This window comes from Mycteria americana, chromosome 3, assembly GCF_035582795.1.
Source record: "Mycteria americana isolate JAX WOST 10 ecotype Jacksonville Zoo and Gardens chromosome 3, USCA_MyAme_1.0, whole genome shotgun sequence".
Classification (NCBI taxonomy): domain Eukaryota; kingdom Metazoa; phylum Chordata; class Aves; order Ciconiiformes; family Ciconiidae; genus Mycteria; species Mycteria americana.
The window spans coordinates 85,501,742-85,516,247 of NC_134367.1; the positions used below are offsets into that span (position 1 = coordinate 85,501,742).

The window sequence follows — 14,506 nt, forward strand, 5'->3', positions numbered from 1 at the left end:
GCAACGAGATAGCCAGTCCAATTCTACAAATATACTTCTGATCAGAGAAAGATTAGAAAGAAAAGCACAAGGATTTTTTTTTCTCCATTTAAATTCCATGTAGAAATATACAACCGTTCCATTAGCATTAGTTAAACCATTTTATGAGTTAACAGTGAGAAATGCTGCCAAAAGCCATTCTCCTCCATCAGATAGATAGTGAAATGACTGCTTCCAGCCAGTAGAATACTAACTAGAGGAAATAAGCATTCCTGATTTTTTTTTTCTGGTTGCTCTGTCTAAGCTGTTAGCTGTAGTTATTAAAGTTGTTAGATGAGTTTAAACAACGATGCACCAGGTTGCAGATCATCCAATAAAGATTATTACTAATCCAACAAGAAATCCTACAAAGGTTATAATCATATTAATAAGCAAAAGCAGAAATGTCCCCCTGCTAACATGATGGCTAATGAGACATACTTTATCCAGCATATCATAGGACTTGTTAAGCAGAACCCTCCAAAATTTCGCTGTTGGCTTGTCCACATTTCCTTCCACTGAAGACGCCACAGTGTTTATATAGTGAAGAACTTCTTCTAATAGCCTAGATGGAAAGGAAACCTCTTTTAGTAAGTAACAAGGACACTAAAGAAGTCGACTTTATTACTGGAAAGCATGAAATTTCAAAAAACAGCAACAATAAAAGAAAATGAAACACCTAATGGAGAGATATCTACATATTAGACAGATCACATCTACATATTAACAAAAAGCTATGGCAATAAGGACAATCATGTGCACATTAAAGAAGTCTACCTGGAACTCCCGAATTAGCATCTACATACAACAGTTGTTCTACTTAGGAACTCTACTTTAAAACAAAAACAATCTGGGAGGATATAGATGTTTAAAAATGAGCATTTAAGGAACGCAGCCTTTAAAATAAATCCTACACCCTTTTTCACTTAGAACAAACATAAAAGTTAAGCCTCTGCAAAAGAAACCCTCAGTTTTGCATCACTGGCTGTTATAGCCCAATGACTACAACTGTGATCTGTGCTTACTGGTAATTTTCTTACACCAGTATAGGGGCACCTGTGAATAATGATTTTTTTTCCTACGAATGAAGCAGTAAGTTTTGCTAAGAATCTGGAATTCTTTTAGAGACTCCATCATCAATAGCATAATAGTTATGGCCAAGTACGTAAATAAGCACTATCAGAAATACAGAAAGAGTGGATATTGGGTAGAGCAATCTTTCAGAAATAAAAACCTCCACGTCATATTAAAAAAAAAAAAAACAAAAAACAAAAAACAAAAAAACCCCCCAAAACCCACCAAATAACTTGCATATAATAAATACTGCTTGTTGCCGAGGACAACATTAAAAGTATCCTTGGGGAAAAAAATATTCTAATGGGACTACACTTAAAAAAATATTCCCAGGTTGCAGTAAAAGCTAGAAATAGGAGGAGTGGAGCAGATGTAAAGCATACCTCTGTTCCAACTTCTGCAGCTCTTCTGTTTCTTCACATTCAACTATCTGGTTTAAAAAGGAAGAATGAAAATGCTAAGTGTGAAACTTACATCCCCTCATTAAGATAATATCCCAGTATAAGCAAATTTGTTTGTTCTGAATGAAATGTCCACTAACATGGTAATTATGAGTTCCCCACATTTGCACTTAAGCCATCATTCTAGAAGAAAATCTGAGAATCTTAGGCAATGCAGTTTAGTAGGCAAATACATTTCATGCTAGTGGATGATGTTCAGCTGAAAAACTGGGAACTACTTCCAGCTAGAGCAGCAGCCTAAAATTTGTAACATTTATTTTGTCTTTTCAGAGTTAATAGTATGAATCCCACACCAAATGAGGAGTTATACAGACTGTGAGTGAAATCCCAGACTCCGTAAAGCCAGTGGGAATCTACTGGGACCAGAAATTCACTTTGTTACTGTCCTGGTTTCGGCTGGGATAGAGTTAATTCTCTTCCTAGTAGCTGGTATAGTGCTGTGTTTTGGATTTAGTCTGAGAATAATGTTGACAACACAGGGATGTTTTAGTTGTTGCTAAGTAGTGCTTACACTAGTCGAGGCCTTTTCAGCTTCCCATGCTCTGCCAGGTGCACAAGAAGCTGGGAGGGGGCACAGCCAAGAGAGTTGATCCAAACTGGCCAAAGGGCTATTCCATACTGTATGGCGTCATGCTCAGTACAGAAACTGGGGGGAGTTGGCTGGGGGGGGAGTGATCGCTGCTCAGGGACTGGCTGGGCATCAGTCGGCGGGTGGTGAGCGGTTGCATCATTTGGGGGCTTTTTGTTTGGTGTCCCCCCCCCCCCGGGTTTTGTTCCTCTCTCTCTCGTTATTTTCCTTTTCATTACATTATTATTATGATTATTATTATATTTTATCCCAATTATTAAACTGTTCTTATCTCAGCCCACAAGTTTTCTTATTTGTGCTCTTTCGATTCTCTCCCCCATCCCATCCCATCCCACTGTGAGGGGGGAGGATGAGCGAGTGGCTGCATGGTGCTTAGCTGCTGACTGGGCTTAAACCACAACAGTTACCTATTCATCACTCACACAAACGGAGTCTGTCTGGAAGAGCCTTATTAAAAAATAATTAACATTACTGAGAGGTTTCAAAACCGTGTCTATAAAGGTGTCAGCAAGATACACTGGGCAGTGTATTCTTTCATCCCCTTTGAATATAAAGCCATACTAAAAAGCAAATTAAACCTCACCTATTACAGTATAGCACAATTACTTAATGTGATCAGTTTAAAAGCAATCTGCCATTATTACCTTTTTCACAAAACTCTGAGAGGATAAAAGTTGTGACATGAAGGAGACTGACAAGAATTTGAAATGCCGAAGTTGTTTGTCTGAGTGAGACTCCACATTAAAGAGCTGCCCATCCTGATTTTTCAGCTTTGTCTTGCACGTTCTTGACTTTTTTGGCCCAGGATCATCTGTTGAAAACATTCGCAAAACAAATTTGCAGCCAAGAGAAAAAGACATTTGATTTCTCATTACAGAAACAAAGTGAAATTACAGTCAGATGCCTATCAAGGATAGTCATTCTGCAGTATCCAAAATCATGTCAAAGTTCCAAAAAAGATGCTCTGAAATACCACAGGAGAGAAATTTTTCATTTCAACAGCTTCAAAAGTAGTAGTGCCATTTCACTGCCGTTCCATCTGATCATTTTTATGTGAAGAATCTTCTTTTTTCTTGGTGCTTAAGCTATGGTACACTGGCTACAAACATGAGAGACTTTTGAGGCAGGACCACATACACTGTGCATCCCATATTTGGAAAAACTGCTTTCAGTGTCATTACCTGGTCCTTCCTGGCTGAGAAAATGTATTCAAACAACAAATATGGCAAGTCCTAACTTAAAAAGAAACAAACAACCCTCACCCACCTTCCCAATGCTCTTTGAAATAACAGACTGGAAAAGTATTAAAACATATTGTTTAATTATTGCTCCACTATATTGTAGTAGAAAGAAATGAAACTTTAAAATAACCCAGAAATGACTGGTAGTCCCTGGGATCTTGTCTGCTGTGAATAATTTAGTTGAAATAAAAAGCTATGATTTACTGTACATTTTAAATGAGGACTACTGTTTGATTCTAAGTGCTCAAATTAGTCTATAATTAAAAGGATTTTAAAAAAAAGAGTAATCGCATATCTTAGCCATTTTATTAAAAAAAAAATAAAGTCATTAGATTAATTCTGTATCCCTTAGTCTTCTGTGTAGAGGAGTAATAGAATCATAGAATGGTTGGGGTTGAAAGGGACCTTTAAAGGTCATCTAGTCCAACCCCCCTGCAATCAGCAGGGACATCTTCAACTAGGTCAGGTTGCTCAGAGCCCTGTCCAACCTGACCTTGAATGTTTCCAGGGATGGGGCATCTACCACCTCTCTGGGAAACCCACTCTAGTGTTTCACCACCCTCATCGTAAAAAATTTCTTCCTTCTATCTAGTCTAAATCTACCCTCTTTTACTTTAAAACCATTACCCCTTGTCCCTTGTAATAGGAAGATTTACATGTGTTTGCTGGCTCTATTTTGTGGTTACCTTCTTTGTTCTCTGGCAGCTCTGTCAAGTACTGGATTATTTTCATCATGCTCTGGAACTGAGAACGTACATTAAATTCGCAACAGATGGAAATCCAAAATTCAGTGTCTGTTTCCAGAACAGCATCCTGTTTATGGTTTAGAAATAATAAAAAAAAAAAAAAAAAATCAAGAATTAAAAAAAAAATATTACTAATAATGATAAAAAGACTCAAAAACTCCTCAGTTTGTGAAAATGCTATGGTGAGCTGGATACTGCCAGGATTAACACCAAGGGTAACAACAGCAAGCTCTTGGAGACAACATAGTTCCAGAGGGTGTAGAAAGAGATTAAATTGCTACAGCAAAGACTGTATCTTCTCACCAATGTTCATTTAATAGTTCTTTTAGTTTTCCCAATAAACTATGCTTTCACCTAATCCGAGGGCCTGCCTACACAAAAACATAATAGGGTTTTTATCTTGGTCTGTACAGGAAGACCAGTATCACGTTTCACAAACACAGTTAAAGAAAAAAAAACAAATTTAAAAATATTGAAGCACTTCATAATTAGATTATCAGCTCTTCAGGTCAAGGATTGCTGTACAATATGATCTGATTTATTGTTCAGGCTCCAGGACAAAACAATGTTGTACCTGCAACACGAATCGTAGTCAACATCACATCACCATCAGGTTCTGCTATAGCACAAGCTCAGAGCTCACTACTTATTTTAGCATAACCTAGGGGCTTATCTTGCACCGTCTTAAAGGCAAGACCATGAACTGAAAGGGGGAGATCAGTCTCTTGAGGAAAAAGTTAACCCCACTAGTCTTCTAACCTTGTCTGTGCTTGATGTCGCAGTCACAGTTTTGGTCACATACTGCTCAAACAGCAGCACCAGGAGAACCCAGAGGAACTTGTCTCCTCCCACCGTAGTGATCAGCTGGGCCAGGATTGGCAGGCGGCGGTGCTCCGGCACATGGGGCAAGGCATCCACAAACACACGAATGATCTTTATCACCACCTCTTCCACACTTCCCGAGGACTCTGACAAATCACTGTCTTCAGCCTATGTACAAACGGGTACAGCAGTTCAAACAGATTATTGCAGACGGGTACAAGTTCTTTCTTGTAAATTCGGAAAATGAGAGAAAGCACTACATGCCTGGTAACAGCATTACCAAAAGCATAATCTGAAGGAAAATCTAGTGCTCCAAAATAAACAGTTTTCAGTCACACAGTTCTTTCTCAGTGTTTAAGGAAGATGCCTCAAATAAAAGAAACAAAAAAGAGGGGGGAAAAAAAAGAGGGGGGGAAAAAAAAGAGGGGGAAAAAAAAAGAGGGGGAAAAAAAAAGAGGGGGAAAAAAAAAGAGGGGGAAAAAAAAAGAGGGGGAAAAAAAAAGAGGGGGAAAAAAAAAGAGGGGGAAAAAAAAAGAGGGGGGAAAAAAAAGAGGGGGGGGAAAAAAGAGGGGGGGGAAAAAAGAGGGGGGGGAAAAAAGAGGGGGGGGAAAAAAGAGGGGGGGGGAAAAAGAGGGGGGGGGGAAAGAGGGGGGGGGAAAGAGGGGGGGGAAAAAAGAGGGGGGGGAAAAAAGAGGGGGGGGAAAAAAGAGGGGGGGGGAAAAAGAGGGGGGGGAAAAAAGAGGGGGGGGAAAAAGAGGGGGGGGAAAGGGGGGGGGAAGGGGGGGGGGAAAGGGGGGGGGGAAAGAGGGGGGGGGAAGAGGGGGGGGGAAAGAGGGGGGGGAAAAAAGAGGGGGAAAAAAAAAGAGGGGGAAAAAAAAAGAGGGGGAAAAAAAAGGGGGGGAAAAAAAAGGGGGGGGGAAAAAAAGGGGGGGGGGGAAGGGGAAAAAGAGAAAAAAAAAAGTTACTTGGCATCAGCTGAAACAAGCAGGATGTTTTTAAGGGAAAGCAATGCCACATCCTTCTGAAAACTTTGCCTGTAAGCCTGATAGTTAGAGTATTCGATTCAAGGGTCTAGTAAAAATAATACAAGTAGGCTACATGATCTCAGGTAAGTAACATTAGGCTCTCCCCACACATAATAATTGTGTGTGCCATAAATAATTTGTCACAGAAACTTGTGATGGCTGCTATGTAAGGTTTTATTTAAAAGAATTAAAAAAAAAAAAAAGAGAGAGAGAGACAGCAACTTGATTCCTCTAACAGAGATCTGCAAGAGGATGCAAAATGTGTATACGTATCATTAAAAAATAAACCAGAAAATCACCAGCCCATTGTTAGAAGAATTTTTTTCTTCCCAATTCATATTTACCTAAGAAATTTATATGGCAGTTTTCATGTTTAAATCTATGAATGACTCTAGAATTAAGATTTATTAGGTGCAAGTGAAATCTGACTGAAGAAAAAGTGTCCCCTTTGAAAAACAATGATGTATTTTTGTTTTGGTTTATAACCGTTTATCTACGATGTCCAGCCAAAACCAAGAAAATGCACACAAACACCAGCTGGAAGAATAAAAGCATTTGTCAAATATTTCACCTTTCCACTTCCTTCAGACCACAACTACAATTGATATGACCATGACATATCATTACAGGGCTAATAACCTTCTTATTCCCAATGGCTCCTCTACTGAACTGGCCTGGTATTTTTATGATGAAAAACTGGAACTTAAAGTATGTTTCAGGTCCTCTTTAGTTGTGATACTGTTTCGGCTAAACCATTTATAAAGTGCAGGGGCTCATAAGATTAAAAAGCAGTAGTCTGATGAACTCAGAGTTGGTCAGACAAGGAGTAGTCTGTTAACATAGTTATTATATATAACTTAATATCCATCTAAAAATAATCCTAGAATAGGCTCCAACTTATTCTACCACTGATATTCTAAACCATTTACTCAATTAATAATCTTATTGTTCACTTTTTTCTACTCCTTTCCATTAAGTAGACAAATTTACCTGTATAAGAGCAGGAATAACCATCTGCACCGTCTTATTAATTACTTGGAATGTGTAGGTATCATCCAGACGCAAGACATTTGCTCCCATGAATGTAAAAATGGGCATAATGTTATGGAGAACTTTATCCTGGAAAAGAAGACAGATGAGATTAGTTTGTTTTTTGAACTGTGCTGCTCTGCATATTATACCTTTAAGGCATTTCTTCTTCCCACAAATGCCACTAGATTCCTAAAAAAGGAAATGAGAATCATTAGTACCTTCCAAAATCTCCACTAAAATAATTTTAAATGTATAGTGTCCCTTAAAGCTACCTACTATGTGATTGTTAAGAGTTCTATTATTTAGAAACCAAGATACACTTCTAAGCAAGTAATTAAAGAGTGGAAACAGAGTTTAGTCTAATGAAATACCTTGTATTCTTCAACTCAGTGCCATGGTAGTATGACAAGCAAAATCAGCTATGAGAGACTTGCAGAAGCACAAATGTGAGTGTGGCACAGATTCCAGTGATTTTTATACCTTTCCCACCCACTGTTTTTATACCTGTAAAACATCTGCAATATCTACAATCATATAATGGAAACCAACCATGCTCATTTTAATTTTTGGCTTTTTTGGGGGGCTAGACTGTAATCACAGTAATTAATTTTAAGAGGGCTAGATTAAAGGTGTCACCTAGCTCAAGAGTTAGTTTCCTAGATTTTGCTGGAACTTAGAGCAAGAAGTTATGGGCACATTTTTCATTCAGTTTTAGTGAACTGAAGGAGTGTTTTAGATTTAAAGAGAGAGATGAGACTCATACAAAGCATTTCCTTGTATTCTGACCTTGAAAATCTTGTAAGAGCCAATATTAACGTAGAATAAAAGCTCAGTTCTATAGCAGGTGATGGCAGTAAGATGGTGACAAAGAAAAACAACCCCAACAATAAAAAAGCCAAATCCTGCACAAATTTGTCAAAAACATTCCAGTTTTGCCTTTTGGGAAAAGCACCTTCTTTCTAAATGTGTGGAGAAAGTACTCTGGTAAAGATAAAGATGCAAACTGAGTTTGATACATTTGAATACAGTTTGCTGCTTTTATAGTTTCAAAGCAAAAGAATCTTACTTAGAAGAGTGAGTGTACAGTCAAATTTCAATCCATAGAAGAAAAGGCCTGTTTCTCGGTCAATTAAAATCAGACCAACCTGTTTTTATCATCAACTACAACTACATTTCTCAGTGTTGTACCAGATAGGAACTTGTAAGAATACATGTGCTATCGGGCTAGATGTTTCCTCTCTTGTATATAAAAAAACAGGGGAATGCACGAGAACTTTGACCACAGCGGGAAGGTGAGGCAGGGCTGTTGTCAGACAGTTTCTTCCATTTCTAATTCGCTTCAATGCAAGTCATAAATGCCTAGTGACCAAAGCATGAAGACAGAGGTCTGTTTTCAAGTAAAATGGAATAGAAAGCCCTAAAAGAGCAGGGAACCTGTAAATCTTGCCTCTTGCTCCTTTCAGAAAGTTTCTCCCCATAGAACAGCTCTATATGTTCTCCAGTCTTCCCAATTACTTGGAACCTGAAGAGAAGATCTGACACCTAAATTTCAGGTACTACTTACGGGAAACATGCCAGCAACAGCACCAAGGAGAAGCAGTGCATGGTGGTGTGTCTGGGGCATTTTAGAAATCCTGATGCACTGAACTATCACTTCCACGTTGAATTTTTCTTTGTCAAGGATATCTGCAAGTAAAAAATATTTGCTGATTAACACTTTAATGGTCAACCATTTACGAATAAACAGTACACTCAAGCACTGGTTTCAATTTGCAAACCATACCTAAGGGATCTACAAAAAATGATTTAAGAAGGCAAACTTGCATACCCTATAGAGGAACCCATCTCTCCTCAACAATACAGCGTAGACTGAGAGAAGAAAAAAGTTAAAGGCCATTGTTTTAATGCTGTACTGGTGAGAGAAGTACTAAGAAAGGAGTCTGGCAATTTTTACCTGCTGGGATCTTGCTACCATCTGAAGACAATTTCTGACAGATGTTTAGCAGGCAGCTGAGGATTAGCTGCTTTGTATATTCCATATTTTCTTCTTCTGATGCCATAGGTTCCAGACACCTATACATTCAGGAAAAAAATTAGAGATTGAAAAAGGAGACAGAAAAGTAAGTGACCAAACTGCATATTAAGACACAAATAAGAAACTGCAATCTTCATTCTACAGAAGTTCTAAATTGAGGCTTCTAAAAAGTGTTTGCCAAAAAGTATCTCTTCTTTTTTGTTTTCAAATAGATCAATTGGTCTAATAAAAGACATTTATCAAAGCACTGCCAAGAGTATAAGATGATTACCTGAAATATGATTGCCAGTCTATGTAAAGGCAAGTCATAAGGAAAAAAGATAAATACCCAATCTCTATGTAAACTTTCCTAAGTGCCTGGAGATTGGGCTGGCAGGAAAAGCGATAGTTTACTTAGGTTGCACTGGATGAAGGCTGTTCCACAATGTTTCGGGAGGAATTTTAAAGCTTAGAGTATTACTGTAATAGTTCTGCAAAAGACACAAGTCCCGTCAATTGTGCCAGTTTTAGCACAGGTGTCATCCTTCTTAGCAATCCCAAGCCTCCCACCTGAGAAACAAAGTCTTCACATAAGAAGCTATGCATCAGGTAAAAATCTTAAATAAAAGCCCATCACATTGGTTAAAGGCCAAAAAAGTCGTAACAACTTCCCATTCCCCTCATCTGATTTACCTAAAAGAAGTTCAAGTAAAAAAGGCAAGCTAAGCTACAAAACATGGCAACAAAGCAGAGAGAAAGTAGCCCATATTTTAACGCTTTACAGTGTCTGCTGCAGAAGAGAAAGCTCGAGGACTCATGTGTTATGGAGGCATGATTACCGGCTCAGCAGGTTAAAAAGCGCAGGTAGCAATGCTTGGGGACGTCTAAGTTTCTTCTTATGCTGCAGTAATTCCAGAATAAGCATAACCCTCTGCCAGCTGAAGTGGTTTGTTTCTGGTGCCAATTCTGCATCTTGAGGCTTTCTAAAAAGATAAGACAAAAAATCAGGATATACATTTGCAAAGAAAATAGTACAGTGTTTCAGGGAACAAACACATGCATAAGTAAAAAAAGGCAAATTTTCTTTCACATAGTCATATCCTTTACTGCTTCTCCTGGGAGAGGTGGCAATGTGGGGGCTTTTGATTGAAGCAGCAACACATTTTAAACAATCAACAGAAAATCCAGACCAAACTTGAAAAAACAAACAAGTATAGCATGCCTTCTGTGTATACAAAAATTCTACACAATGAAGCAGACTTCTGTGGAAAAAAAATAAAATCTGTTACCAAATAACTGTCGAAACGCTGATCTGCTTGCCATCCAGGAAACTTGCATCTTCAGAACTACTAGTGTCTGACTGCTGACTAGGCAGGCAATGGGTGTGTGTGCAAGCATGTGTGTTTATAAACTCTGACAGACACAGTTTACAGATGGATCAATCTAATAGGTGATGATCTTTAAAAAAGGTCAAGTGAAGGAAAATAAGAACAGCTATTCTAGGTCAATCCAAGAAAACCAACTCAACATCCTATTTCAACAAGGGCTGACAGCTGACGCTTAAAGAAGAGAGTAAGTACAGTGGACAAAACAGCTCCTTCCTTATGAGAATGGAGAAAAGAAACGAGATGAAAAGATCTAAAAATTAATGATTATATTAACATTTTAACTGAAAGAAAATACTGGTTTTCAGCCAACTAACAGGAACATTTTGATGAGCATCTATAGGCTTCAGCCATGTGTATGTAATTTGTCCATACATCTTTATTACTAAACAAATTTAATACCTACAAAAATTAATCTTGTTCAACTGTGACAAGCTAGATTCTATAAGAGCAAATGTCAACATTAAAACTACTGGATTTTTTTTTTTTTTTTTTAAATTTTGACTATAGTTCCATCAGTTCTCAAACAGCAACATGAGTTGGTTTTCTCCTGCCAAAAGTAGCTCAGAGTTATTTTACCGTGCAGGGGAAAAGAAGAAATAGATGCTTATGCTTTCAATGCAAACTATGCAATGCAGTAAAACACGTGGTGTTTTCGAGTTGTACAGATATTATGTTTGGGTTTCTAGTTATTTTACCTCTGTTGCTGCATTTTCTGCCTTCTAGTTTGCTGAACAGTGGCCAGACTTTTGGTTTTCTCAGGAGGCTCCAGTTCTCTGACAATCTGCTCAGCACACACTGAAATCTGAAACAAAGAACAACAATGCAAGTACCAATGAACAACGTGTCGTATCACATCTACGCCCCCTCCTTTTTTTTAAAACACATCCCCTTCATGCACATATGGGTATATAATCCACATATTCAAGTCATATCTCAGAAAATGAAAATCAGTGCAGCAGAAAGAAGTGACTTCTCCTGAATTCATTCACATAGTATAGTAAATGACTGATGCATGGCTTTTAAAGAAATACCTTCTAAAAGCAGTCATTTAACAAACTTTTCATGCCATTAACACAATTATATTATCTGACAAAGAGTTTCCGATCCCTTTCATGCTATGAATGATATAACCAGTGTTACTTAATGTAGCAACACAGAACCACCGCAACAGGTTTGAACATATTTCTGTGTTCTGAAGTTTGCCACTTACCCCTTTAAACACACTGCTAATTGTCTGGGCACAAAGCGGGTTCTTACAGTTTAACAGTAAGTCAAACAATACTTTTAATAGCTTCTGTTGCACCATCCCATCTGACACAGCTGCAAAGAATGGTTTAGTAATCTACAAAAGAGAAAAAAGAAAGGATGCAGAGAGCTTTACTGTACGAGGGTAACAAAATCACAAGCTATGGCACTTATGTTAGATTATGTATGACACACCCAATCACACACACATGTTAGCATGAACATACATTGTAAAAATCTGCATATTAACTATGTATTTGTATATATCCAGGAACCCTTAGATACAAAGCACATAACTTCTGAAATATTCATCAGACTTACTAATTCCTGAAATTTTTCACACAGCATGCCTGGTGGGGGGAACAAATTTGCTGTTGCCAGCCTTTGGTAAGTATACGTTAATACCTGGCTAATAGAAGGCCTGAATTTGGACTCTCCTTCAGATGAGACTATTTCTCACCTACTGTATTTTCTTGACAATTTTTCCTCAGAAGAAAAACATGAAGTAAAGCTCCTGCCTGACTGACAAAAACTAAGGACAGTGGAACAGTAGTATCTGCAGGCAATGATACAGGTATGCATCTGCATGGAAATACAATGATATTTCTATTCCGTATTCGTCAAAATGCAAAAATAAAGCAAGCAGCAATTTCTCCTTCTGGTAAGCTTAAGAGAGAAAGTTTTGCAGCCTGTTTAGATGTTTCAAAGACACTATGGAGACCCTGAAAACTTGCACTAAAAGAAAGACAGGTCAAAAGCTATGGACTCCTTAACACAGAATGAGTCCTTGTAAATCCACTGCTATTTGCTTTAAGAATAAAAATAAACTAAAGATCTTTCATAAAGCCATACCTGCCCAAGTGCTGTGATCTGAAATGGTGGAATTTCTTCATAGATTTTCTTGGCAGCGTGCAGACTTTTGATAAATAAATCCAGACTCTGCTGATTCTTGCACAAGAGGGTTGCTGAATATTCATTAAACTTTCCAAGGATGAGATGCAGGAGAACAACTTCGTCTTTCAACATTGCCTCAGGTTTCTTAAAGACCTTCTCTAGCAACCGGTCTAGTACAGGCAAGAGGTGAGAAAGAATCATCTGCAAACAAAGGAAATTTATAACAGAAGTTATTACCCATTCTCATTTTAACAAACTTCCAATAGCACAGGTTCATTTTACTGCAACATCCCCTCTCCGGTAACACACTGCATACAGTATTTTATGCAACAGCTATTCAAGAGGAAAAATACAAGACTTATTGTGAGATTACCACAAGCACATGCTCATCTCCTTTGCTGTTCTCCTTTGCAGGTAGTATTTAATATTTTTAAAGTACAGAAACAAGGCAATTTTTTTCACCAATTTATGATTGCTATCTCCTACAAAACCAAAATGTGAGACAACAACGCTCATTCTCTATGCAGTTCACAATCCTTTCAAGACACACACAACTGAACAGAGCATAAAAATTCACAATTTAATTCATTTTTTGCATATTGAACTCATGTATTTTCCAGCACTTAGAGAATTCTGAATATACTAGATCAGAGAAGGTTAATACATACAAATAAAATTGATAGTACTACCTAATACATTACAATTCTGTACAGAAAACTCTATATTCACTGATATCTAACCAAGGTCATAAATTTCTTCTGGAAGAATCTTCTTCTGAAACAGTCGTTTTCAGTAACATCAGTAACAACATTCTTTCCTTAAGAACTCCAGTGCAAAATTCTGCAGCCCTTGCATTCCTGGATGGAGCATGCAAATATTTTTTGTTTCATTAAATCATACTTTGCAGCACTACTGCATATTATTAGAGGTGTCAATGCCTAATAGTCTAACACATTATGAAGTTATTTAACAGCATTATTACTAAATGAAATTTGATTTCAGCATTTCAATCAAGTGCAGAACCCATAAAACAACTAGAAAGGCAGCACTTACCTCACCATGGACTTCATGAAGAATTTTCATTAAGTTTCTTGCAATATATGATGGGAAAATAGGGTTCTGTACACAATCAACTATGCTTTCCAAAGCTTCCAACAATTTTTTCTTCTGGGATTTCTGTTTTGGTTGTGCCTCAAGCTCCTCAAATAGAGTTTCCATAATCTAGTTCATTAACAAAGTGAAAATTAAGTTCTTTCCCTGCAATAAAAATGCCTTAAAACAATGTTCATTCAATGCTTTTGTAATAATGCAATCTAGATAAAAACAGAATTCTTCATCTGTAAATAAACCAGAAGTTAATACCTCTTATTTGACTGATATTCTCAATTCTCTGTATATAATAAATCACTTGAATGCTTTTATGGTCCTTTAAAAAAAAAAATAAAAAGATCGGTCTACTACATATACAATGAACTTTCCCAGTTAACTTGATTTCTTTTAGAAAAGATGGGAGCTCACAGCAGCAGACAAAACTTGTATTAATGTATACCTTAATAACAGAAATACCTGTGTTATGTATGTAGGGTCAGATATGATCTCTTCTGTCTTTTGCTCCAAATGCTGAAGAACAGGATGAAATAGAGACTCCTTTATCCCTCTCAACGAATGGAGGCAGTTGAGAGCAGCCCTTCGAACTTCGCTCACAGGACTACCCAAGTTAATTAGCAAAGATATCACCACTGCCGAAAGAGCGAGGGAAGGAAGGAGGAAAAGACAACAGAATAAAGTGAGTGGTCAGAATTTTACTGTATCTGTCCCTGAAGAGGCATCAACATTACTTTGGAATTACAAAGTCATCTCTTTTCACTATAAACCTCTAGACTACACAAAACCAACATGAATCTCACAGATCCATGGCTCTGAACTTCTTCATCACAGTCCTTATATTCACATTTAA

General features: G+C 37.6%; 1 protein-coding gene across 2 annotated transcripts in view; it reads right to left on the bottom strand.

The window, feature by feature from the left end:
- The window catches only part of HEATR1 (HEAT repeat containing 1), a 41,060-nt gene that overhangs the window by 7,377 nt on the left and 19,177 nt on the right, over positions 1 to 14,506 (bottom strand). The window contains exons 21-34 of one of the 2 annotated variants that reach the window (XM_075495966.1): positions 14,116 to 14,288; positions 13,603 to 13,770; positions 12,508 to 12,750; positions 11,621 to 11,752; positions 11,106 to 11,212; positions 9,862 to 10,005; positions 8,963 to 9,081; positions 8,573 to 8,694; positions 6,967 to 7,095; positions 4,889 to 5,119; positions 4,070 to 4,127; positions 2,787 to 2,953; positions 1,476 to 1,522; positions 460 to 583 (exon numbers count right to left, since the gene is read on the bottom strand). In XM_075495966.1, coding sequence (XP_075352081.1) covers positions 460 to 583; positions 1,476 to 1,522; positions 2,787 to 2,953; positions 4,070 to 4,127; positions 4,889 to 5,119; positions 6,967 to 7,095; positions 8,573 to 8,694; positions 8,963 to 9,081; positions 9,862 to 10,005; positions 11,106 to 11,212; positions 11,621 to 11,752; positions 12,508 to 12,750; positions 13,603 to 13,770; positions 14,116 to 14,288 — 1,964 coding nt within the window. Of the gene's footprint in view, positions 1 to 459; positions 584 to 1,475; positions 1,523 to 2,786; positions 2,954 to 4,069; positions 4,197 to 4,888; positions 5,120 to 6,966; positions 7,096 to 8,572; positions 8,695 to 8,962; positions 9,082 to 9,861; positions 10,006 to 11,105; positions 11,213 to 11,620; positions 11,753 to 12,507; positions 12,751 to 13,602; positions 13,771 to 14,115; positions 14,289 to 14,506 lie in introns of both variants that reach the window. The other variant, XM_075495965.1, reaches the window with a different exon arrangement.